The 27,764-nt window shown below is 39.9% G+C and overlaps 1 protein-coding gene across 1 annotated transcript in view; it reads left to right on the top strand.

The window, feature by feature from the left end:
* The window catches only part of tgfb5 (transforming growth factor, beta 5), a 37,603-nt gene extending 12,594 nt beyond the window's left edge, over positions 1 to 25,009 (top strand). Inside the window, exons 2-7 of the mRNA XM_061900204.1 lie at positions 40 to 203; positions 4,711 to 4,843; positions 4,922 to 5,032; positions 17,146 to 17,329; positions 17,506 to 17,659; positions 22,439 to 25,009. Coding sequence (XP_061756188.1) covers positions 40 to 203; positions 4,711 to 4,843; positions 4,922 to 5,032; positions 17,146 to 17,329; positions 17,506 to 17,659; positions 22,439 to 22,597 — 905 coding nt within the window. The 3' untranslated portion in view covers positions 22,598 to 25,009. The remainder of the gene's footprint in view (positions 1 to 39; positions 204 to 4,710; positions 4,844 to 4,921; positions 5,033 to 17,145; positions 17,330 to 17,505; positions 17,660 to 22,438) is intronic.
* The last annotated feature ends 2,755 nt before the right edge of the window (positions 25,010 to 27,764 follow it).

The following is a 27,764-nucleotide window of genomic DNA, read 5'->3' as shown; positions in this document are numbered from 1 at the left end:
GTTTGGGGAAGTTACCCGCTCTTTTGCTCCTTCCTGCAGACGCAGTGCAGCTGCTGCCACTCAATCCGTATTACAGAAGCGTCCCGTTTGACGTCAGCAGCGTGGATTTGACCAACAGCACCCTGGTCAAGGCTGAGTTCAGGATCTTCCGGGCCCCGAACCCGCAGGCCCGCGCCTCTGAGCAGAGAGTGGAGATCTATCAGGTAGAGGAAAATGTCTTTTCATTGTAAGATTGGCGCTAAAACGGTGGTTCTTAACCTTGTTGGAGGTCCCGAACCCCACCAGTTTCATATGCGCATTCACCGAACCCTTCTTTAGTGAAAAATATATTTTTTTTTTTTCTCAAATTCAACACAAAGTTATATGATTTTTTTTTACTTGTGCACAAAATGAAGCATGCTTAAACATCACTTTGCTTAAAGAACAAAACCAACGCAGTGCATGAACTCACAACAAATGACACACCCGCAAATCAGTTTGACTTCTGCTGTTGCCGCATCCACATTACGCCGATACGGAGAAGTTTTATTTACACCAAGCCTGGGCAATTATTTTGACTCAGGGGCCAAATTTTGAGAAAAAAATGTCTCTGGGGGCCTGTATGTCTATTTTTAGGAACACCAATACAAAACCTTGCAATAATGTCAGATCAAATGCCAAAAACGTTATGACAGACCGACCGATTTAAAAAACAGAATGCAATTTTACATTTTTTTACTGAATGAGACACCTGGAATGTACAAACAAATAAAGAAAGTGGGATTTACAATATTATCTATGAAAGATAAAACACTGAATATTGACAACATATGAACGTCACCCCCCACCCCCCTCCATCCACATATTTTACAATCAAGCGAAACAACCAAAATGCAAAAAATAGCAAAATATGAATGCAAATGGTAAAAAACAAAAACACCTAAAATCTGATAGTATATATGAATATATTGTAAAAATCTCTTTCCACGTCTGTCCCTGACACCCGCATTTTAGGCTCTGGAAACACTCCCCACCCTCACTGCTTGATGCCTGGTCTCAGCTGCTGTTACTTAAATCAGTGGTTCTCAACCTTTTTTCAGTGATGTACCACCTGTGAACATTTTTTTTAATTCAAGTACCCCCTAATCAGAGCAAAGCATTTTGGGTTGAAAAAAAATAGATAATGAAGTAAAATACAGCACTATGTCATCAGTTTCTGATTTATTAAATTGTATAACAGTGCAAAATATTGCTCATTTGTAGTGTTTTTTCTTGAACTATTTGGAAAAAAGATATAAAAATAACTAAAAATTTGTTGAAAAATAAACAAGTGATTCAATTATAAATAAAGATTTCTACACATAGAAGTAATCATCAACTCAAAGTGCCCTCTTTGAGGATTGTAATAGAGATCCATCTTGTTTCATGAACTTAATTCTAAACATTTCTTCACAAAAAAGAAATCTTTAACATCAATATTTATGGAACATGTCCACAAATTTTGAATTGTTGCATTTCTTTTCACAGTTTATGAACTTACATTCATATTTTGTTGAAGTATTATTCAATAAATGTATTTATAAAGGATTTTTGAATTGTTGCTATTTTTAAAATATTTTTTTTAAATCTCACGTACCCCTTGGCATGCCTTCAAGTACCCCAAGGGTACGCGTACCCCCATTTGAGAACCACTGACTTAGATGACCAAAGTAATTAAATAGATGACCATAGTAACTAATTAGATTACCATAGTAACTAGTACATCATGCAAAAGCGAAGATTTCAACCATTGAAATACTTAGTATAGTTCAAGACTTACGGTCATTATAAAACATGAGTGCACTTCATAAAGATCAAAAAAAAATATTTGGGAATGTCCAGCGGGCCAGATTGAAAAGCTTAACGGGTCACATGTGGCCCCTGGGCCTTAATTTGCCGAGGTCTGATGTACAAGATGAGTTGGGTGTGACTTGACCTCCACCGAACCCCTGAGGCCGACTCACCGAACCTTAGGGTTCGATCGAACCCAGGTTAAGAACCACTGCACTAAAACATCATTAAATAAACAGCCAAATTTGACACTGCTTTGTATGAAATCCGCTTGTCAGAGAATAGATCCACTGCGAGAATTATTTTGTGGCTCTCAGCAAATATTTCACACCTCTGACCGAATTCCCAGGATAGTCAGTCACCTTCATTTACATGCCACAGGTTTTTTATTTTTAGTTTATGACCGTACACTGTGTTATTTAGCTGCTATGCATAAATGAGCCTCCCTTGCCGCAGAGCTCTGGAAGAGAGCACGGATCTCTGCCAAGGCCAAACACTTGAAAAAAGTGTTAAAAAACAATCTCGGACCTGCACCAGAATTGAATGCTTTCTTCCTTCCCACCTCTCCACATTCTTTTATGGACATGACTTGTCATTTTTGAGTAATCCTGCACATAAACAAACAGATTAAGCACAGTTCTGGGTCTGCATGGTAAACATCTGCTATTATTGTTTAGGAAGTGCTTTGAATATGTTTAATCTCTTTATTAAGGTTTTAGCATTCTTAACTGTTATACATGTTGTTGGTTCCTTCTTTTACCAATGATGTCAATTTTTTTTCAGACGCAATATGTTCATTTTTCTGTCCACTGTTCTCTGTCACTTAGTCTTCGACAAAGTTTAACGATCCACAAGGGAAATTGTTCCACACAGTTGTTCAGTTACAAAGGATGGAACGTGTAAGGAGGGAAAGGATAATGCAGGTATAAAGTAGACTAAACATGTACCATAGTAGCAATATAAAATACAACATATGTGTAATATTTACATATTGTATAAACAGTATATGAGATATGCTGATATATTATATTATATTTTTATACAATATATAACAATTACTATCAGGTTCAAACAGAGATGACATCTATTTAACAGACAAGAAGCAAGGAATTACTGTAAACAGACAGGATTCAGTTTAGCTCAATGAGGAGATACGTCTGGGCTGCAGCTCCGTACAGTCTTCCACCACGCTCTGGCAAGTGAATTCTACGCCACCTCTTTTATTTGTACTTTCCCTGATTACATAGCAACAGCTGTTTCTAAAGGAACGGGGGTCGTAAGTAGCTATTGCCTTCGGTCACAAAACAGTTCAACAAAAAGATGCCTGGAGCTTGAGCAGATCCTGCTTCCTCTCCGCTTTTCGATCTCGGGTCAAAAAACGATTTTCCTGTGGATCACAATAGATCAAAGAAACTGAACCCGTCCTCTCTCCTCCCATCATACACAGGGGAGTTTTACTGTGACGCTTAGCTGGCATTGTGGTTATGCGGGTGCGTTCTCTCTATAATGCAGGCGGACTGGACACAGCGTGAAGGTAAGAAATGATGATTTATTTCTACTATAAAACAGACTAAGAACCAAAAGACTTGTGCAAGGCACTGAAGACAAAACCAACAGAACTAGCATGGGAGCTAGAACGAACTGAAAGCGCTAGCCTGTGAGCTAGGGACAGAAACGAATTAATAGCGTGGAAGCTAACGAATACAAAAAGACTTTTACCACAATAGGAATCAGCGACGTCACCTGTTGCATCGATCAGCAAACTAGACTGCGAGACCGAATGAACAAAAAGGGCAGGATTAAATAAAGGAGATAATCACAGAGCAGGTGCATGTGAAAAACAAAATGCAGGTGACACTAATACGTGACTATGACAATGGAAACAAACAGGAAGTGCCACCAGGAACTAAGGGAGACAAATACTAAACAGGATGTGAAAAGACGGAACAAAAACAGAATATGACATGATCCAAGTAGTGGATCATGACATTTACAAGCCTTTTGCTTGGTAAGATCAAAGACAGCTTTTGTCCTCTCGACGGGAACTCATGGCAAGTAATAACTTAGATACAATTATTCTGACAATTACCATGTACAATATTACAGTATATGTATCAGCTGCCGCATAAAATAGAGAGTAGATTCATCAGAAAATATACATTATAAACAAAGAGGTAGCTAACATAGAAGGTGTCAGGTAATAGACGGATATTATCTATTGCTGTATGGCCAGTGATTATACAGCTGGATGGAGTGCGGAATGAAGGAGTTCTTGAATCGAACAGCTGAAGGAGCCTGTTGGAGTATGAACTCCGCTGTCCCTCAATTGTCTGGTGGAGTGGGTGGGCAGGATTGTCCATGATGGCCAGCAGTTTGTCAACTGTCCTCCTGTCCCTCACTGACACAAACGCCTCCAACTGCGTGCCAATTGTTTGGCCGGCTTTCCGAATCAGTTTGTCAATCCGGTTGAAGTCCCTTTTGCTGGTGCTGCTGCCCCCAACAAAGCACTGTTAAGTACAGGGCACTGGCCACAACAGATTGAGAAAAGATCTCCAACACACATAAAATGACCTAAGCTTCCTCAGGAAAAAGAGTCTGCTCATGCCTTTCTTGTAAACAGCTTTGCAGTTGTCCTTCCAGTCCAGTCTGCTGTTCAAGGGGACTCCCAGGTACTTGTACTGCCCCACCACTGCCACCTCCCGGCCCTGGATCTTGATGGGTTCCAACATTCAAACTTTTCTTCTTTGTCATACGCTACAAAAAGACACCCTCAAAAAAGCAAAACGCAGATACTCACTGAGCTGAAATCACAGGCACAACATTTCGAACGTCCTCCCAGCCGTGTTTGTTAGAAATAATCGACAAGAAGGTGCGTTCACTGTCTTTATTTGTTTCTGTCAGGTGCTGAAGCCGGACGAGGAGAGCACGTCCACTCAGCGTTACATAGACTCTCGCACCGTCCAGCCGCGTGCCAGGGGTTCCTGGCTCTCTGTGGACGTCACGGACACGGTCAAGGACTGGGTGTCAGAGCCGGGTCAGCGCCACAGTGTCCTCGTATTCCTATGCTCCTTGCATCCTGTATTCTCATGCCTCCTGTATCTCCTCATGGCAGAGAATAATCTGGGTTTGAAGCTGGGCGTCCACTGTCCTTGCTGCACCTTTGTACCCTCCACCAACAACATCGTGCCCAACAAGAGCGAAGAACTGGAGGCTCTCTTTGCAGGTTTGTTAAAGCTTTCGTAACGTAATGAGAGCGCTATCAAAAATGTTTTCTAAGCAGCAGATTGCAGGTAAAGCAGGTGTGCACATGAGTAATCTGTGTCAAAGGTGGCATGGAATGTGATGCATGAGAGTAGAGCCAAGGTGGGGGCAGGTTAGGACAACGGTCATCTATTTTAGTAATATAGCGGGATGCACACAGAGGACAAGATACTAAGATAAGGAATTCTTTCCCATTCTTGCTTGATGTACAGCTTAAGTTGTTCAACAGTCCGGGGTTTCTGTTGTCGTATTTTAGGCTTCAACATTTTCAATGGGAAACAGGTCTGGACTACAGGCAGGCCAGTCTAGTACCCGCACTCTTTTACCATGAAGCCACGCTGTAACACGTGGTGTGGCATTGTCTTGCTGAAATAAGCAGGGGCGTCCATGATGACGTTGCTTGAATGGCAGTATATGTTGCTCCAAAACCTGTATGTAACTTTCAGCATTAATGGTGCCTTCGCAGATCTGTAAGTTACCCATGCCTTGGGCACTAAAACAACCCCATACCATCACAGATGCTAGCTTTTGAACTTTGCGCCTATATCAATCCGGATGGTTATTTTCCTCTTTGTTCCCGAGGACACAAATTTCCACAGTTTCCAAAAACAATTTGAAATGTGGACTCGTCAGACCACAGAACACTTTTCCACTTTGCATCAGTCTATCTTAGATTATCTCGGGCCCAGAGAGGCTGGTGGCGTTTCTGAATGTTGTTGATAAATGGCTTTTGTTTTGCATAGTAGAGCTTTAACATGCAATTACAGATATAGCGACAAACTGTATTTAGTGTCAGTGGTTTTCTGAAGTGTTCCTGAGCCCATGTGGTGATATCGTTTAGAGATTGACGTCGGTTTTTGATACAGTGCCGTTTGTGGGATCGAAGGTCACGGTCATTCAATGTTGGTTTGCGGCCATGCCGCTTAAGTGGAGTGATTTCTCGAAATTCTCTGAACCTTTTGATGATATTATGGAGCGTAAATGTTGAAATCCCTAAATTTCTTGCAATTGCACTTTGAAAAACGTTGTTCTTAAACTGTTTGACTATTTGCTCGCGCAGTTGTGGACAAAGGGGTGTACCTCGCCCCATCCTTTCTTGTGAAAGACTGAGCATTTTTTGGGAATCTGTTTTTATACCAAGTCATGGCACCCACCTGTTCCCAATTAGCCTGCACACCTGTGGGATGTTCCAAATAAGTGTTTGATGAGCATCCCTCAGCTTTATCAGTATTTATTGCCACCTTTCCCAACTTCTTTGTCATGTGTTGCTCGCACAGGTGTATTGTAGGGGGTGAAGTATGTCCACTGTGTCTGCCTCCAATGTATTTGTAGTCATTGTGGGCTTCACGGTGGGAGAGGGGTTAGTGCGTCTGCCTCACAATACAAAGGTCCTGAGTAGTCAGGGTTCAATCCCGGGCTCGGGGTATTTCTGTGTGGAGTTTGCATGTCCTCCCCGTGAATGCGTGGGTTCCCTCCTGGTACTCCAGCTTCCTCCCACCTCCAAAGACATGCACCTGGGGATAGGCTCCTCCTACTTCCAAAGACATGCACCTGGGGATAGGCTCCTCCTACTTCTAAAGACATGCACCTGGGGATAGGTTGATTGGCAACACTAAATGGTCCCTAGTGTGTGAATATTGTCTGTCTATCTCTGTTGGCCCTGCGGTGAGGTGGCGACTTGTCCAGGGTGTACCCCGCCTTCCGCCCGAACTTTATTGATCTTCTTTCATGTATATTACACCTAAAATGTAGTTTCTTGTACTTTTACAGTGTCTACTCGGTCTATTTGTACACTATATTGCTATTTTCTTACTAAAGAATTGCATAAAGTCATCAGCTGAGTGGGTTGAGCTACTGGAAGGAGTCCCTTGTTGGGTTAGCGATGCTACCGTACTAAACAAAAATTTAGGATCGTTTTTATTACGGTGGATGAGATTTGAGTAATATTTAGCTTTAGCTAAGGTAAGCATGCGTTTATAAGTTATTAAACCATCACTCCATGCTTGATGGTGCACTTCAAGTTTAGTCGTGCGCCATTTGCGTTCCAGCTTTCTACATAATAATTTCTGAGCTCTAGTTTCTTCTGTAAACCACGGGGTGCGCTTTTTTGGAGCCTTTTTTAACTTTAGCGGTGCTATGTTATCAATGGTTTCGCGCAGGGCGTCGTTAAAGTTGTTAGTGAGGTTATCAATAGAGCCCACATACTTTGGGAATGGTGCCATTACCGAGGGCAGTAGGTCAGCAAGAGTTGTCGTTGTGGCTGTATTAATGTTGCGGCTGCTATAGCAGTTATTATTATTATTAGTTTGACGAACATGCGTCTGAACCTCGAATTTTATAAGGTAATGATCGGACAATACTTTAGTATACGGGAGTATCGTAACTTTGGAAACGGTGATGCCCCTGACAAGCACTAGGTCTATCGTATTACCGTTGCGATGCGTGGGTTCATTTATTATTTGTGTGAGACCACAGCTATCAATTATACTCTGGAGCGCTACGCACGGTGGGTCCGATGGGGTATTCATGTGGATATTAAAGTCCCCCATTATGATTATATTATCGGCGTGTGTCACTAGATCAGCAACGAACTCTGAGAATTCATTGATAAAGTCCGAACAGGGCCCTGGGGGGCGGTAGATAACAGCCAGGTGTAGAGGCAGCGGTGTGACAGACCTCATAGTAAGCACCTCAAACGATTTATATTTATTATTTATGTTAGGACTAAGGTTAAAGTTTTCGTTGTATATTAGTGCGACCACCCCACCCCTTTTGAGCGGACGGGCAATATGCGCATGTGTAAAGTTAGGAGGACATGCCTCATTTAGCGCAAAAAAGTCGTTTGGTTTAAGCCAGGTTTCGCTGAGACCGATGACGTTAAGATTGTTGTCTCTGATAATATCATTAACTAACAACGTTTTAGGAGACAATGATCTTATGTTTAAAAAACCTATATTATAGGTAGTGGGCTGTTTTAGGGAGTTTTTGATCAAATTATCCGTAGTAGCAATATTAATAATGTTGTGTTTATTATGCCCAGTGCATTTAGTATAGTTACGACCATATCTAGGAATTGATACGACAGGAATTTTCCGATTGTTTGATTGTTGCTTTAATAAACTGCACGCATCATGGTTAGCCACCTCAGTAACGGGGATTTTCCGATTGTTTGTTTGTTGCTTTGATAAACTGCACACATCATGGTTAGCCACCTCAGTAACGGGGATTTTCCGATTGTTTGTTTGTTGCTTTGATAAACTGCACGCATCATAGTTAGCCACCTCAGTAACGGGGATTTTCCGATTGTTTGTTTGTTGCTTTGATAAACTGCACGCATCATAGTTAGCCACCTCAGTAACGGGAATGTTCCGATTGTTTGATTGTTGCTTTGATAAACTGCACGCATCATAGTTAGCCACCTCAGTAACGGGGATTTTCCGATTGTTTGTTTGTTGCTTTGATAAACTGCACGCATCATAGTTAGCCACCTCAGTAAAACACATGTCCAACTCTGAAACACTCAAAGCAGAAAAAAATTGTTCTAATTTAACTGACTCCTTACCCAGACCAGTAGTCTCGCATTTTCCATCTAAATCCGTCTTCGGGATGGAGGAAAGTGGTGTTCTGTGGGGATTAGCCTTCTGCTTTGTTTTTAGCCCCGCTCGGCATCCGCGTTTCCGATCACACCGCTGGCGTCTGCTCCGTAGACGGCCCCCGCTGCTACTAGACTCCCCTGCTTCACAGGCCGCTGGATGTAGCCGCCGATGTATTCCCATGCTAGTTAGCAAGTCTAGCACGCAAGTGTCTATCAGTCCAAAACGGCCCGATATGTCCACATCCAGAAGTGTCTGGCGGTCGTACGTGATCACGGAGTGACCACGATGTGAGCCAGCCATAAAGTTTGTGGAATTGTCCGGTATTTCTGCCAAATGTTGCTGACCTCATGGTAAATTACCGACCTGTGTCTCACCTTCCCTTTATTTAAAAAATCCTTGAAAAAATTGTTGCGGAGCAGTTAAATGAACACTTAGCGTCTAACAATCTATGTGAAACCTTTCAATCCGGCTTCAGGGCAAATCACTCCACGGAGACAGCCCTCGCAAAAATGACTAATGATCTATTGCTAACGATGGATTCTGATGCGTCATCTATGTTGCTGCTCCTCGATCTTAGTGCTGCTTTCGATACCGTCGATCATAATATTTTATTAGAACGTATCAAAACACGCATTGGTATGTCAGACTTAGCCCTGTCTTGGTTTAACTCTTATCTTACTGATAGGATGCAGTGTGTCTCCCATAACAATGTGACCTTGGACTACGTTAAGGTAACGTGTGGAGTTCCCCAGGGTTCGGTCCTTGGCCCTGCACTCTTCAGCATCTACATGCTGCCGCTAGGTGACATCATACGCAAATACGGTATTAGCTTTCACTGTTATGCTGATGACACCCAACTCTACATGCCCCTAAAGCTGACCAACACGCCGGATTGTAGTCAGCTGGAGGCGTGTCTTAATGAAATTAAACAATGGATGTCCGCTAACTTTTTGCAACTCAACGCCAAAAAAACGGAAATGCTGATTATCGGTCCTGCTAGACACCGAACTCTATTTAATAATACAACTTTAACATTTGACAACCAAACAATTAAACAAGGCGACACGGTAAAGAATCTGGGTATTATCTTCGACCCAACTCTCTCCTTTGAGGCACACATTAAAAGCGTTACTAAAACGGCCTTCTTTCATCTCCGTAACATCGCTAAAATTCGCTCCATTCTGTCCACTAAAGACTCTGAGATCATTATCCATGCGTTTGTTACGTCTCGCCTCGATTACTGTAACGTATTATTTTCGGGTCTCCCCATGTCTAGCATTAAAAGATTACAGTTGGTACAAAATGCGGCTGCTAGACTTTTGACAAGAACAAGAAAGTTTGATCACATTACACCTGTACTGGCTCACCTGCACTGGCTTCCTGTGCACTTAAGATGTGACTTTAAGGTTTTACTACTTACGTATAAAATACTACACGGTCTAGCTCCATCTTATCTTGCCGATTGTATTGTACCATATGTCCCGGCAAGAAATCTGCGTTCAAAGGACTCCGGCTTATTAGTGATTCCCAAAGCCCAAAAAAAGTCTGCGGGCTATAGAGCATTTTCCGTTCGGGCTCCAGTACTCTGGAATACCCTCCCGGTAACAGTTCGCGATGCCACCTCAGTAGAAGCATTTAAGTCTCACCTTAAAACTCATCTGTATACTCTAGCCTTTAAATAGACTCCCTTTTTAGACCAGTTGATCTGCCGTTTCTTTTCTTTTTCTTCTATGTCCCACTCTCCCGTGTGGAGGGGGTCCGGTCCGATCCGGTGGCCATGTACTGCTCGCCTGTGTATCGGCTGGGGACATCTCTGCGCTGCTGGTCCGCCTACGCTTGGGATGGTTTCCTGCTGGCTCCGCTGTGAACGGGACTCTCGCTGCTGTGTTGGATCCGCTTTGGACTGGACTCTCGCGACTGTGTTGTATCCATTGTGGATTGAACTTTCACAGTATCATGTTAGATCCGCTCGACATCCATTGCTTTCCTCCTCTCTAAGGTTCTCATAGTCATCATTGTCACCGACGTCCCACTGGGTCATTATTGTCACCAATGTCCCACTGGGTGTGAGTTTTCCTTGCCCTTATGTGGGCCTACCGAGGATGTCGTGGTGGTTTGTGCAGCCCTTTGAGACACTAGTGATTTAGGGCTATATAAGTAAACATTGATTGATTGATTGAAAGTATTTGGCCACCTGCCTTTCACTGGAACTAAGAGACCAAGCCCAACTCCTGAAAAACCAACCCCACACCATAATTCTTCCTCCACTAAATTTCACACTCAGCACAATGCAGTCGCAAATGTAGCGTTCTCCTGGCAACCTCCAAACCCAGACTGGTCCATCAGATCGCCAGATGGAAAAGCGAGATTTCTCAATCCAGAGAAGTCATCTCCACTGCTCTAGAGTCCAGTGGTGACGTGTTTTACACCACTGCATCCCACGCTTTGCATTGGACTTGTTGATGTATGGCTTAGATGCAGCTGCTCGGCCATGGAAACCCATTCCATGAAGCGCTCTGCGTACTGTACGTGGGCTACTTGGAAGGTCACATGAAGTTTGGAGCTCTGTAGCAACTGACTTTGCAGAAAGTCTTTGCGCTATGCTGACCCCTTTCTGTCAGTTTACATGGCCCACCACTTGGTGGCTGAGTTGCTGTTGTTCCCAAACTCTTCACTTTTCTTATAATAAAGTGGACTTTGGAATATTTAGGAAAGAGGAAATTTCACGATTGGATTTGTTGCACAGGTGGCATCCTGTGACAGTTCCACGCTGGAAATCACTGAGCGCGGCCTATTCTTTCACACATGTTTGTAGAAACAGTCTCCATGCCTAAGTGCTTGATTTGATACACCGGGCCAAGTGATTAGGACACCTGATTCTCATCATTTGGATGGGTGGCCAAATACTTTTGGCAATATAGTGCATTTGTGTTTGACTTTCTTTTCTGCTGTTACCGAATTGCATTATTTTAGTTTTACTTAGATTCAGGGATAGTCTGTTTTTGTCAAAGCGTCTCTTAAATGTATTAATTGGTTTTGTTATTATTTGTTTTTTTTTCTGTGTGTTCTCTCCTGAACAAAACAGATGTTGTGTCATGTGTTTACCTCACATAGGACGTAATCGTTGGCTCCCTAGTGTTGATGGCCAACCTTCACTTCTCATACTTGTCTCTTTCCGAGTTGTGGGGACAGCGATGTACATACTTGCCAACCTTGAGACCTCCGATTTTGGGAGGTGGGGGGTGGGGGTGTGTGGTTGGGGGCGTGGTTTGGGCGGGGGGCGTGGTTAAGAGGGGAGGAGTATAATTCACCAACTCGAGTATTTCATATATATATAAATATATATGTATGTATGAAATACTTGACTTTCAGTGAATTCTAGCTATATATATTTATTTTATTATATATATAAATAAAATAAATAGTTGAATATCAAATACACAGTAATTAAAACACAGTTGTTCTACTAACTGTACTGTGCTTGATGGTTACTAAAAAAAACAACAACAACAACCCTTACCTTTCACTATTAGAGTAACCTTTGTTCTGCAATTGGCGTATTGGCGAGAGTCACTTGCCGTCAGGTGCACAACACCACGTAAATCGTTGGATAATCAAAAAGGAACCCCATAACGCTATAGCCAACATTCACCAGGAGATGGCAACAGACAACATAGAATCACTCTCTTACAGACGGCGTCGCCATGGCTGTAACTTCCTCGTTCTTCTGCTTCGTCTCCTTGTGTGTGCAGTTTTTTATTAAAGTCCGTAGATGTTGTAACGTGATTGGGCAGGCAAGCTGTTTAAATAACAGGAAAGCGGACGTGAAAACAGGCTGTCCCCACTCATGTCCGCATAAAGCTGGAGGGGGCGTGGCCTCCAGCTCCGGCTGGATTTTGGGAGATTTTCAGGAGAAAATTTCTTCCGGGAGGTTTTCGGGAGAGGCGCTGAATTTCGGGAGTCTCCCGGAAAATCCGGGAGGGTTGGCAAGTATGGCGATGTAAAAACTAGTAGTAGCGACATGCTGCACAACAAGGCGTTTTTACGTGTTGAAAACTTAACAAAGAAGCTTCGTTAGTAGCAGTAATGGCGCCCTGTAGTCATCTGAGTGCCTTTTGACCAATCATTGAGGAGATGGCATGAAAATGATTTGGCCATACTGTCTTTGCACACAACTCTGCATAGGTCTCCTCTATTGCTTGGATTGAAAATGTGGTCACGCCCAACCAACTCATTAAATACACGTGGTGGTCAAGCCAGCGTCTGTTCTCAATGGATACTGGGCTCCATTTAGCCTTTCTAAAAGAAAAATGCCATGTGCTTGCATTGCTTTCGGCTGTACAGACTGTTTAAATCGCAAAAAGGGATGTATATTTATTCAGATTTCCTCGAGTGGTTATCAAGAATGACAGAAGAGTGCAAGATTGTATGAAAAATAAGAGAAAAGTAGCACGCGCTCCAGGCCAAGGGAGCAGAGCCGGAGAATGCTTGAGTTGGCAGTGACCACTCTGATATATTTTTAACCTTTAGTGTTTCCCTTGTAAGTATTATCTTGATATTATTTGTAATTCTTAAGACACATTTTGCTACGAGTGTTCCTGAAAGCACCAACGCGGCAAGTCTAAGTAAAAGAAATCAAATGTGCGCAAAACCTAAAAAAGGCAATAATCATAATCTTTCATCACATACACCAGTGTTTTTCAACCACTGTGCCACGGCACTAACCGTGAGATCTTGTCTGGTCTACCGTGGGCGATTATGTCATTTCACCTATTTGGGTTCAGTCCAATCAATCAATCAATGTTTATTTATACAGCCCTAAATCACAAGTGTCTCAAAGGGCTGCACAAACCATAACGACATCCTCGGTAGAGCCCACATAAGGGCAAGGAAAAGCTCACCCCAGTGGGACGTCGACAATGATGACTATGAGAAACCTTGGAGAGAACCGCATATGGCTGTTGTACAGCAAGCAGTGCACAAACTATTCGACTACACAAGGGACTTCTATAGTTCTTTCAGTGGCCTAATGGTTAGAGCAGGGGTCACCAACCTTTTTGAAACCAAGAGCTACTTCTTGGGTACGGATTAATGCGAAGGGCTACCAGTTTGATACACACTTAAATAAATTGCCAGAAATAGCCAGTTTGCTCAATTTACCTTTAATAAATAAATCTATATATATATATATAAAAAATGGGTATTTCTGTCTGTCATTCCGTCGTACATTTTATTTCCTTTTATGGAAGGTTTTTGTAGAGAATAAATGATGAAAAAAAACCCACTTAATTGAATGGTTTAAAACAGGAGAAAACAGGAAAAAAATGAAAATTTAATTTTGAAACAATTTCGACTCTTTAAAATTCAAAATTCAACCAAAAAAAAGAAAATAAAAACTAGCTAATTCGAATCTTTTTAAAAAAATTAAAAAAAGAATTTATGGAACACCATTAGTAATTTTTCCTGATCAAGATTAATTTTACAATTTTGAAGACATGTTTTAAATAGGTTAAAATCCAATCTGCACTTTGTTAGAATATATAACAAATTGGACGAAGCTATATTTCTAACAAAGACAAATCATTATTTCTTCTAGATTTTCCAGAACAAAAATTTTAAAAGAAATTCAAAAGACTTTGAAATAAGATATGAATTTGATTCTAAAGATTTTCTAAATTTGCCAGAATAATTTTGGGGAATTTTAATCATAATGAGTTTGAAGAAATATTTCAAAAATATTCTTTGTCGAAAAAACAGAAGCTAAAATGAAGAATAAAATTAAAATGTATTTATTATTCTTTACAATAAAAAAAAAATTACTTGAACATTGATTTAAATTGTCAAGAAAAAAGAAGAAGGAATTTAAAAGGTATATGTGTTTAAAAATCCTAAAATCATTTTTAAGGTTGTATTTTTTCTCTGAAATTGTCTTTCTGAGAGTTATAAGAAGCAAAGTAAAAAAATAAATTAATTTATTTAAACAAGTGAAGAGCAAGTCTTTAAAATATTTTCTTGGATTTTCTAATTCTGTTTGAGTTTTGTCTCTCTTAGAATTAAAAATGTCGAGCAAAGCGAAACCAGCTTGCTAGTAAATAAATAAAATTTAAAAAATAGAGGCAGCTCACTGGTAAGTGCTGCTATTTGAGCTATTTTTAGAACAGGCCAGCGGGCTACTCATCTGCTGCTTACGGGCTACCTGGTGCCTGCGGGCACCGCGTTGGTGACCCCTGGTCTAGGGGGTGCTAACTTTCCAATGTATTTTAAGGATTTAGGATGAAATGACATACACTATTGGTAACACGTGCACGTGCATGTACGTGTTGTGTTAGCTAATGATAGCCGTTTGGATTACCGTTACCTATCATTGTTTGTCATAACAACATCCATCCATCCATTATTTACCGCTTATTCCCTTTTGGGGTCGCGGGGATCATGACTGTAAATTGTTCGTTATAAAATGTAGATATTTTATTACAGTATATATATTGTATTTTGTATTGTACAAACCCCAAAAGCAGTGAAGTTGTCAAGTTGTGTAAATGGTAAATAAAAACAGAATAAAATGACTTGCAAATCCTTTTCAACTTATATTTAACTGAATAGACTGCAAAGACCAGATATTTCATGTTCACACGTCGAAACTTTTGTTATTTTTTGCAAATATTAGCTCATTTGGAATTTGATGCCTTCAACATTGTGACGTTTTGCTGGCATTGTGGTGATGTGGGTGCGTTCTCTCGTTGATGCAGTCGGATAAGACACAGCATGAAGGTAAGAAATTATTTATTTATACTAATGAACAAACTAAAAACAAAAACACTTGCACAAGGCACTACAGACAAAACAAACATAACTAGCATGAGAGCTAGAAAGAACAAAAAGCGCTAGCATGTGAGCTAGAGACAAGCAACGGAATAGCGTGGAAGCTAACAAGTACAAAAGTCTTTTACAATAAGCGGGAGTCAGCGACGTCACCTGTTGCATCGAATACAAACTAGACTGCAAGACTGAGTAACGGAAAAGGCAGGCTTATATAAGGACAGAAATTAGGAGGCAGGTGCGCGTCAAAAACAAAAGGCAGGTGACACTAATACGTTACTATGGCAACGGAAAAAAACAGGAAGTGCCACCAGGAACTAAGGAAGACAAATACCAAACAGGATGTGACATTCAAACCGAACAAAACCAAAATATGACATGATCCGAGCCGCGGATCATGACAAACATGTTTCAAAAAAGCTGGCACAAGTGGCATAAAAGACTGAAAAGGGTACATACAGGTTTTGGAGCAACATGTGTTGCCATCCAAGCAACGTTATCATAGACGTCCCTGCTTATTTCAGCAAGACAATGCCAAGCCACGTGTTACAACAGCGTGGCTTCGTAGTAAAAGAGTGCGGGTACTAAACTGGCCTGCCTGTAGTCCAGACATTGAAAATGTTTGGTGCAATATGAAGGCTAAAATATGAGAAGGGAGACTATTGAACAACTTAAGCTGTACGTCAAGCAAGAATGGGAAATAATTCCACTTCAAAATTGTGTCTCCTCAGTTCCCAAACCTTTACTGAGTGTTGTTAAAAGGAAAGGCCATGTAACACACTGGTAAAAATTCCCCTGTGAGAATTTTTTGCAAATGTGTTGCTGCCAATAAATTCAAAATTAATGATTATTTGAAAATTCAGTTTCTCCGTGTGAACATTACATATCTTGTCTTTGCAGTCTATTCAATTGAATATAAGTAGAAAAGGACTGGCAAATCATTGTATTTTCTTTTTATTTACCATTTACACAACGTGACAACTTCACTGCTTTTGGCTTTTGTATGATTTCCTAAGGAGGAAACGGAAGGGAATAGTTGAGGCCCGGCATCTATTAGAGTGGAGTTGCGTGTTTGTAATATTTTATTACTCCATTTAACTTTAAAATACACACAATAAAACTGCGATAACAAACGTTTAGATATTGCAGTATTAATAGAACTCATGTGTAGGGTGTACCTAATGTAAATCAATTTGAGGGTATGTAATGTGTGGCAGTCACACCATCATGTTAAATAATGGCCATACTGTTTCCACCACACTGCCAAACTATTGAGTAACAAGTCTTAAAGCACGAGCCCAAATTACTGCTCTTTAGTCTAAATTTACACTCAGGCCAAATGTTTTCCTTTTTTTTTTTTTTTTACTCCTATGTCAACAAGAAATATCAATGTTTGATTCTGCTGTGAAGACAAGCTTGGGGCTTGTTTTTTTATAGGCCTTCCCTATAGGCTGAGTCGTTTGTAAATGCAAGAATAAACATTTAAAACCGTGTCGCTTTACCACACTTTAAGGCTAATTAGCATATACTACAGTATATCTATATAATTTGTGTACCGGCACCAAATAAAGGATAACACTAATTTGCTGTGTAAAGGTAAGCAGGCTAGTTATAATCATGTCAAGTACAAATATAATGAAATAAGTCACTTCTTCTGTAGGCGTGGACGACGAGCAGCTCCGCCAGATCAAAAACCAAAGCCAGGTAAAAGGTCAGGGGGATTTCAGCACCAAGACGCCTCACCTCATCCTCACCCTGCTGCCCAGCGACAGAGTGGATAAGCCCACCAAGAGAAACCGCAAGAAAAGGGCGGCGGCGGCCACCGACGCCGCCACCTGCTCCCGGTAGGACGCCACATACTCGCACTTTGTCAGCGTGAACCTTTGCAGACTGTTGTGTGGCCGGGTTAACAATAGTGTGTCAGTGTTTAGACTGCTGCGTGTTTGATTTAGTCTAGCTCACGCTGGCAGCTCGAGCATTGTCATTACGCTTCAATCTCCTCGCTGCTTCTCCTTGTCAGCGGCTCCGAGTCGGGCTGCTGCCTGCGCTCGCTCTACATCGACTTCAGGCGGGACCTCAACTGGAAGTGGATCCACGAGCCCAAAGGTTACAAGGCCAACTTCTGTGCTGGAAACTGTCCTTACCTGTGGAGCGCCAACAACCACTACAACATGGTGGGCCTCTCTCTTTTCCACTGTTAGTGTTCACATTTTTATGTCACGTCATTTTGTACAAAAAGGCCATCTCTATTGCAATTAAATATGTATTACTAGTACATATTAATGTCAAAAATTATTTTGTACCTTCTCGATCACAAAATATATTTATATAAAAATAATGTTGGTAAATATTATTAGCAAAAAGGCTTTCATACAGATATATACCTTCTCTATTACAAATAAGAGCATTATTCAATTAGTAATATATGTACAGTATGGGTATAAATAAATACAAATAAATACTTTCTCTATTGGAAGTTAAAATATAAATAGATATATACTGCCTATATATGAATTAATGAACGTGGACCCCGACTTAAAAAAGTTGAAAAACTTATTGGGGTGATACCATTTATTGGTAAATTTTACGGAATATATCCTGTACTGTGCAATCTACTAATAAGGGTTAGAAATGATTCCCGGGCGCGGCCACCTCTGCTGCTCACTGCTCCTCTCACCACCCAGGGGGTGATCAAGGGTGATGGGTCAAAACGCAGAGAATAATTTCACCACACCTAGTGTGTGTGCATTGGTACTTTAACTTTAATTTTAAAAGTTTCAATCATATATGTATATGAATATGCATATATATGAATATGCATATATATGAATATATATATATATCTTGATCAGGAAAATTAAAATGTGTGTGTGGATATATATAAGTATGTGTGTATATGTATGTATGTATGTGTATGTATATATATATATATATATATATATATATATATATATCTTGATCAGGAAAATTAAAATGTGTGTGTGGATATATATAAGTATGTGTGTATATGTATGTATGTATGTGTATGTATATATATATATATATATATATATGTATATATATATATATATATATATATATATATAGTAATAAAATACCTTCTCTCGAAATCAAAAATATATACACACGTAATATTACTAAATTATGTAAAAATAAATGTTTGTGCAATTAATACATTTTAGAATATATATATATATATACATATATATATATACATATATATACACATACACATACACACGCACGCACACACACACAATAGGTACATAACATACCAAAAATACTTTAGTACAAATAAAGACCTTCTATTAGAATTACTCTTAAATATACCTGCAATGTTGGTAAATATCAGAATTGCTTTTGTACAAATAAAGACCTTCATCAGAAAAAACCTTTGTATACATGGATGGATGTATATCATACTAGGAAATCTGACCAAAATACAAATAAATGTCCATTAGATAACATCAAAGAAAAATATTTGTGATATTGGTAGGTATTGTAAAAAAAAAAGTATAAAAACAATTAGGCTTCTTTTAATATTTGCTCCATAAATCAGTGAAAAAAAGCAGCAGTCTGGACTTGAATGTACAGAAAAGCCCAGTGACGTGTTGTCCTTTTAAAATAAGCTTCATGTGCATCGTTTGTGGTCGTCTCGACAACCTCGTTAGCCCAAGCTGGTTTACCTCAGTTGTAAATGTCCTCATGAAACCTATGCAACTATACAGTGGGCTCTGTCTCATAGCACCAATTTTACACCCCACAAAACTTTGACTTTCTCCTGTCCAGACAACAACTTTCATGGAGCATATCCACACTGTACTTACTGTACAGCGGGGATATATATAAGGTGAAAATCAGCCTTCACCGAGCACATGAACTTAGTTGACAAAAACATCAAGTTCACAACATGGATGGATAGATGGATATGTATTTTTTTTTTTAACTTTTTTTACGAATATTGTCTGTATGTTTTTTTTCACTTTTAAATATATACACATTCAGTATATATATATATATATATATATGTGTGTGTGTGTGTGTGTGTGTGTTTTCATATGTATATATATATACATATGTATGTACACACTCACATATGTGTGTGTGTGTTTACATATATATATATATATATATATATATATATACACAGTTGTGATCAAAATGACTCAACCCCCACACAATTTTGGTGTTTTAGCAAGTTGGTCATTTATTCCGTATTTTGTTTATAGTCATATCAAACAAAGATGTGTCAAATAGACAAATGCAACTTAAATTGTAACACTGTATTTTACAAAATACCAAAAAAGGACATTTTTCTTAATATCTCATTGACAAAATAATTCAACCCTTTGAAGATCATAACTCTTAAGAACAGAATTTGAATAAGGTGTTTATATATATATATATATATATATATATTTATATATATATATATATATATATATATATATATATATATATATATATATATATATATATATATATATGTATATATGTATGTATGTATATACATACACACACACACACACACACACACACACATACTTTTAATGCAGATATTTTAGCCTAATGCAGTCCTCCAGTCAAAATGTTTGGACATCGCTGCTCTAAGCGGACTATTTGGGGGAGGCCCCTCTATCATCTCCATCCATCCAATTCCTACCGCTTATTCCCTTTGGGGTAGTGGGAGGCACTGGTGCCTATCTCAAAATGTCATCTCCTTTTAGTAAATCCAAAAAGAGCTTGATAGCGTTCACTACTTTGTTGGCTCGGAGACTCATTGTGCTAAAGTGGAAGGCTGCAGCACCTCCCTGCCACACCCGCAGGATTACAGATGTGCTTTGTTCCCTTCAATTGGAGAAAATTAGGCTGAAGTTTACGGAAGTCTGGGGGGGTTTCCTAAAATATGTAAAAGAGGCGGATCTCAAATTGAAAAGTAGATAATTGATGAGCCTTTTGTCTGCCTTTGTGTATTGCTAAACCGTGTTGGGGACACTCAGGAGTGCAGTTTGACTGATACATGTTTTTAAGAATAATAAATTATGAAAGTGCTGCAAAGTATTAAAAAAAAGAAAAATTTAAAGTTAGAATATATAATAGAACATTGAAATACAAATGAAAACATGAAAAAACACTAGATAAACAATAGATAAAACAGAAACATAGATACAAATAGAAATAAAAGCATGAAAGCACTGGATAAAACAAATAGGCAAGCAGTGTATTTAAAAACAAGTAGGCATAGAAATTAGATCAAAGCTGTGCTAAAAATGTGAGGTTTTATTTTATTTGAGGTATACTTTTGTGGGTAACTTGTTTGGAGCGGAAAAAAATAACATTTGACGTCTTTGATTGAAAGATTCCAATAAACAAATGTTTGAAAATAAGCATGTATTTCGAATCAAGAAATGGTTCCAACTCGAATCGTTGCCAAAGGTTGACATGATTATTCACACTGTGTGTGGCATCACTCCAAGGTACAGTAGGGCAAAGAAGTATTTAGTCAGCCAGCGATTGTGCAAGTTCTCCCACTTAAAATGATGACAGAGGTCTGTAATGTTCATCATATGTACACTTCAACTGTGAGAGACAGAATGTGGAAAAAAAAATCCAGGAATTCACATTGTAGGAATTTTAAAGAATTTTATTGTATATTATGGTGGAAAATAAGTATTTGGTCACTTCAAACAAGGAATATCTCTGGCTCTCACAGACCTGTAACTTCTTCTTTAAGAAGCTCTTCTGTCCTCCACTCGTTACCTGTATTAATGGAACCTGTTTGAACTCGTTATCTGTATAAAAGACACCTGTCCACAGCCTCAAACAGTCAGACTCCAAACTCCACTGTGGCCAAGACCAAAGTGCTGTCGAAGGACACCAGGAAAAGAATTGTAGACCTGCACCAGACTGGGAAAAGTGAATCTACAATAGGCAAGCAGCTTGGTGTGAAAAAATCAACTGGCGGAGCAATTATCAGAAAATGGAAGACATACAAGACCACTGATAATCTCCCTCGATCTGGGGCTCCACGCAAGATCTCATCCTGTGGGGTCAAAATGATGATGAGAACGGTGAGCAAAAATCCCAGAACCACACGGGGGGACCTGGTAAATTACCTGCAGAGAGCTGGGACCAAAGTAACAAAGGTTACCATCAGTAACACACGACGCCGACAGGGAATTAAATCCTGCAGTGCCAGACATGTCCCCCTGCTTAAGCCAGTGCATGTCCAGGCCCGTCTGAAGTTTGCCAGAGAGCACATGGATGATACAGCAGAGGATTGGGAGAATGTCATGTGGTCAGATGAAACCAAAATATAACTTTTTGGTATAAACTCAACTCGTCGTGTTTGGAGGAAGAAGAATACTGAGTTGCATCCCAAGAACACCATACCTACTGTGAAACATGGGGGTGGAAACATCATGCTTTGGGGCTGTTTTTCTGCTAAGTGGACAGGACGATTGATCCGTGTTAAGGAAAGAATGAATGGGGCCATGTATCGTGAGATTTTGAGCCAAAACCTCCTTCCAACAGTAAGAGCTTTGAATGGTTGACCAAATACTTATTTTCCACCATAATTTACAAATAAATTATTTAAAATTATTAAAATGTGAATTCCTGGATTATTTTTTCACATTCTGTCTCTCACAGTTGAAGTGTACCTATGATGAAAATTACAGACCTCTGTCATCATTTTAAGTGGGAGAACTTGCACAATCGGTGGCTGACTAAATACTTTTTTGTCCCACTGTAGCTTTAAGGCCCACACTGACTACTCTAAAGTGAGCGTACTTGTATTGTCCCTTGGGAGGACACCAGCTATGACAAGAAGCCGTGAGTGTGGTCAAACAAGCAGGAGTTCCACTGGAATGACCTCGGAGGAGGAAAAAATAGAGACGCCTGTGGTCACGCTGACATGAAAAAAAGCTGAAATATGCTTTTGTCGTTTCAAGATTCTGCCGCTGTACAACAAACTCAACCCGGAAGCCTCGGCCTCGCCCTGCTGCGTCCCCCAGGACCTGGAGCCCCTCACCATCATGTACTTCATCGGCCGCTCGCCCCGCGTGGAGCAGCTCTCCAACATGGTGGTGAAAACCTGCAAGTGTCGCTGACGGGTCCCGCCCCCACCCCCGCATCAACTTCCTGTAAATACAACTGCTCTCGCCCGTGCCGTTTGCCCCGGACCTTGGCGAGATGAAGAAAGAGGAGCCGTGTCCCAGCCCGGGTCCTCCCTGGCTGCCAGCGCCCTGTGGTCCCTCAAGTCTGCCCGCCCGGCGTAAACAGGATGTGAACGCTTTCCACACAGCTTCCATTTTAAGACCTGGCCCCGCCTCCTTCTGGCATTTGTGGCGGGAGGACAGACATGGGCGGGGCGATATTTGTCGTCCTCCTTTTTATGTTTTTTTTTATTCATTATTCTCTAAAAGTATCCACTCGTCATTTTTCCTCGCTTCTGGCCAATGTTGGAGAGAAAGTAGAAATAAAAGAAAAACATCCATAGGCTTCGTTTTTAAATATAGACTCTGGTATGCCAGTGGTTTCACTCTCTGCGTGTTTGTGTGTGTGTGTGTGTGTGTGCGTGTATATCTATCCTTCTTGAGACATGAAGAAGGAAAAGTATCTTCCATATGAGGAGGTGTGAACAAGTGATGACATAAATCATGGTCTCAATAACATTGCATCTAATAGAGAGCCAAGTACTAGAGTCTGTGAACATTGCTCCAAAGTCAGGATATTTTGTTGATTTAAAGGCCTACTGAAAGCCACTACTACCGAGCATAGTCTGATAGTTTATATATCAATGATGAAATATTAACATTGCAACACATGCCAATACGGCCTTTTTAGTTTACTAAATTGCAATTTTAAATTTTGCGCGGAAGTATCATGCTAAAACGTTGCGGTATGATGACGCGTGCGCGTGACGTCACGTATTGTAGAGGACATCTTGTTCCAGCACCGTTCCCAGCTATAAGCCGTCTGTTTACATCGCATAATTGAGTACCTTGAAGGTAGAAAAGCGCTATACAAGTACAACCCATTTATTTATTTATAATTCCACAGTGTTATGGACATCTGTGTTGCTGAATCTTTTGCAATTTGTTCAATGAATAATGGAGACGTCAAAGAAGAAAGCTGTAGGTGGGAAGCAGTGTATTGCGGCCGCCTTTAGCAACACAAACACAGCCGGTGTTTCATTGTTTACATTACCGAAGATGACAGTCAAGCTTTACTATGGAACAGAGATGTCAAGCGAACACGGTTGGATTGGACCACACACACAAAGTACAGTGTATTATGCAGCGATCATTTCGAAAGATCGTGTTTCAAAGAGGGTCCCTTGCGAAGGGCAGAGATGGGCATTGCCACCACCCGTCGACTGGTGCTGAAGAAAAGTGCGGGGCCGACCTTCAGGTTGTACAGGTACGACCATATAATCTCCCTAAAACACAAGTAACACAATAAGCAGATTTTTTTTTTCCCCCTAGTCCTTCACTCTCACTTTCCTCATCCACAAATCTTTCATCCTCGCTCAAATTAATGGGGAAATCGTCGCTTTCTCGGTCCGAATCGCTCTCGCTGCTGGTGGCCATGATTGTAAACAATGTTCTGATGTGAGGAGCTCCACAACCCGTGATGTCACGCGCATATCGTCTGATACTTCCGGTAGCAACCAAAAGTTGCGAACTTTATTGTCGTTGTTCTCTACTAAATCCTTTCAGCAAAAATATGGCAATATCGCGAAATGATCAAGTATGACACATAGAATGGACCTGCTATCCCCGTTTAAATAAGAAAGTCTCATTTCAGTAGGCCTTTAATGTGCATACAAAAGTAAACATTGATTAGGGCAAAGGCAGCAATATATGATACAACAAGACCATGGGATTAACAACAAGATTTTTCAAAGTTACTGTGTCTCGCTTTTAAAAGTGCTCCTCCTCTGGCCAACATATGAAATAAGAAATGTGTGTAAGAAATTCAAATGCAAATTAATTAAAAAAATAAAATAAATATTAATGTAGAGACATAATGTACTACCTTAAAGTAAATAATGAAGATTAAAAACAAAAAAATACAAATAAATGAACTAAAAGCTGTCTTTTTCTTAGCATGGGTCGACTTTTTTTCTTAGAAAATTGGGAATGTTCTTTTTGTGAGATGATTACTTTTTTATGTAAAAATATTAATTTTCAATGCAAAATTCAGACTTGTATCACGATATTGACCATTTTTTTTGTTGTTTTTGTAAAAAAGTGACATTTTTGAGTAAAATTTTGACTTTTGTGACAATTTTCCCAAGTAAAATTCCGATTAGTATTACAATATTGCCAATAAATGTTTAGTTTTCTTATAAACTGTTGCTTTTGTTGAATAAAATTACGACTCTAAAATTGCCCAAATTTGAAGCTTTTTTTGTAAAATTGCGACTGTTATTGAGTAAAATTACAACTTTTATCATAATATTGCACAAATGTTCAGTTTTTGACTTGCGTTGAATAAAATGACGACTTTTATTATAATACTGCCAAAATTCAAAGTTTTTCTTGTGAAATTGTGACCATTTTCTTGTGAAATTATAACAAATTTTTCACAATAAGCTTTTTCATATTTGCATAGTATGCAGGGTTTCCCGCAGCGCTTTGTTGTTAAGGTGGCCTCACATGACTGACGATAGCCAAATGGTTAAGACTGCTGAATTAAAACAAAAGGTACTGGGTTCCAACTCCTGTTGTTAGCATTTTGTTCCACCTCTTCATACTTTACTGAACCAGGAGTCCTTTGTGTATGGAACACATTCTGTTTTTCACAAAATCCAGGATAGACCAGGGGTTAAGACTGCTGACAAGGAATGAAAGGTACTAGGTTCAAACCCCACTCTGGTTAATGGTATATTTGTTCTACCTCATCATACTTTATTGAGCCAAGAGTCCAGGATTACATTTGTGTATGGGCCAAAATCTTGTGATCACAAGACTGACGTTAAGACTGATGAATTAAAATGAAAGGTACTGGATTCCAACCCATCTCTGTTTGGCCGTGTACTGGGTTCCAACCCAACTCCGGTTGGCCATATTTTGTTCTACCTCATCATACTTCCGCTTGCCAGAAGTCGTAGATAACATTTGTGTATGGAAATAAATCTGCTCCTCACCAGACCAAGGATAGCCTAGTGGTTAAGGCTGCTGACTTGGAATGAGAGGGGCTGGGTTCTAACCGCGCCCTAGTTGACAGCATTTTTTTCCACCTCATCATACTTTAATGAACCAGAAGTCCTCGATTACATTTGTGTATGGAACACAATCTGTTCTGCACGAGACCAGGAGTTAAGACTGCTCACATGGAATGAAAGGTACTGGGTTCAAACCCTACTTTGGTTAATGGTAATTTTTGTTGTACCTCATCATACTTTACTGAGCCAGGAGTCCTCGATTACATTGGTGTATGAAAAAAAACAACAACTGCACAAGACCCAGGATAGCCCAATGGTTAAGACTGTGGACTCAAGTTGAAGGATGCTGGGTTTGAGTCCTGTTTGGGTTAACATGTAATTTCCAAAACTGGTTGGAGGCTTGAAGAGGATATATATTGTGATTGTGTCACTCCTCAAATTTAATGTTAAAATTATTATTTAATAAACTTTTTTTTCCAATTACAATTAACCTATTTTCTTTTAATTTTACCCAGGAGAGGTTATACTGGATTCAAACCCAGCTCTAGTTGACAGTATTTAGTTCCTCTTCATCATACTTTACTGAGCCAGGAGTCCTCGATTACATTCGTGTATGGACCAAAATCTTGTATTAACAAGACTGATGATAGCCCAGTGGTCAAGACTGTTGAAATAGAATGAAAGTTATTGGCTTCGAATTCCACTCTGGTCGGCAGTATTTTGTATTCCCTCATCATACTTTAGTGACCCAGGGGTCGTAGGTAACATTTGTGTATGGAAAGAAATCGTGTTAACCCAAGACCAAGGATAGCTCAGTGGTTAAGACTGCTTACTTGGAATGAGAAATGCTGGGTTCGAATCCCACTCTATCTGATAGTATTTTGTTCCACCTCAACATACTTTACTGAACCAGGAGTCCTCGATTACATTTGTGTATGGAACATAATCTGGGCTTCACAAGACCCAGGATAGACCGGGGGTTAAGACTGCTGACACGGAATGGAAGGTAGTGGGTTCAAACCCCACTCTGGGTGAAGGTATTTTTGTTCTACCTCATCATACTTTGCTGAGCCAGGAGTACTCGATTACGTTTGTGCATGCAAAAGAATACTTCTCCACAAGACCCAGGATAGCCCAGTGGTTAAGACTGTTGACTGAGATTGAAGGGTGCTGGGTTCGAATCATGTTTGGGCTGACATGTAATTTACAAAACTGGCTGGATGACCTATATTGTGACTGTGTCACTTCTCCAATGTAAAGTTAAAATAATAATTTAATAAACTTTTTTTAATCCAATTTCAATTAACCTATTTTCTTTTAATTGTACCCAGGAGAGCTCATTGGTCAACGCTCTCTATTATTACCTTTTTATTCCTATTCCCACTCACCTCAGGAATTACACTCACTCGCACACACACACTCATTCTCTCACACACACACACACACACACACACACACACACACACACACACACACACACACACACACACACACACACACACACTCATTGGTAACCCCTGAGGTGTCATCTATTTGAAAATGTATTTTTGATTATTATTATCTTTAGTGTTAACTTAATTTTTCAACTATATGTTATCTTAACAACTAGTACATAACATTAATCTGTGTGGGGGAGAAGAAACACCCCACAATGTATGTCGTCTTGACGCCAAACAGTCGTCTTACTGATTCCCTATATGGGATTTGAACTCAGTACCCCTGTGCTGGAACCCAGTGTTGACCATTGAGCTAATCAATTCATGGTAGAAATATATACTATCAGCATAATACAGTCATCACACAAGTTAATCATCATAGTATACACATTGAATTATTTACATTATTTACAATCCGGGGGGTGGGATGAGGAGCTTTGGTTGATATCAGTACTTCAGTCATCAACAATTGCATCAACAGAGAAATTGACATTGAAACAGTGTAGTCTTACTTATTAGGATATGTACAGCGAGCAAAGAACATAGTGAGTTCAGATAGCATAAGACTCTATATACATTAGAAATACATTCGATTATTTACATTAGTTTATTTACAATCCCGGGGGATGGGATGTAAAAGGAGGAGGGTATTAGTAAAGGGTTGAAGTT

This window comes from Nerophis ophidion, linkage group LG05, assembly GCF_033978795.1.
Source record: "Nerophis ophidion isolate RoL-2023_Sa linkage group LG05, RoL_Noph_v1.0, whole genome shotgun sequence".
In the NCBI taxonomy this organism is placed as follows: domain Eukaryota; kingdom Metazoa; phylum Chordata; class Actinopteri; order Syngnathiformes; family Syngnathidae; genus Nerophis; species Nerophis ophidion.
The sequence above is the reverse complement of the archived record's forward strand: the minus strand, read 5'-3'. Positions and strand labels throughout refer to the sequence as shown.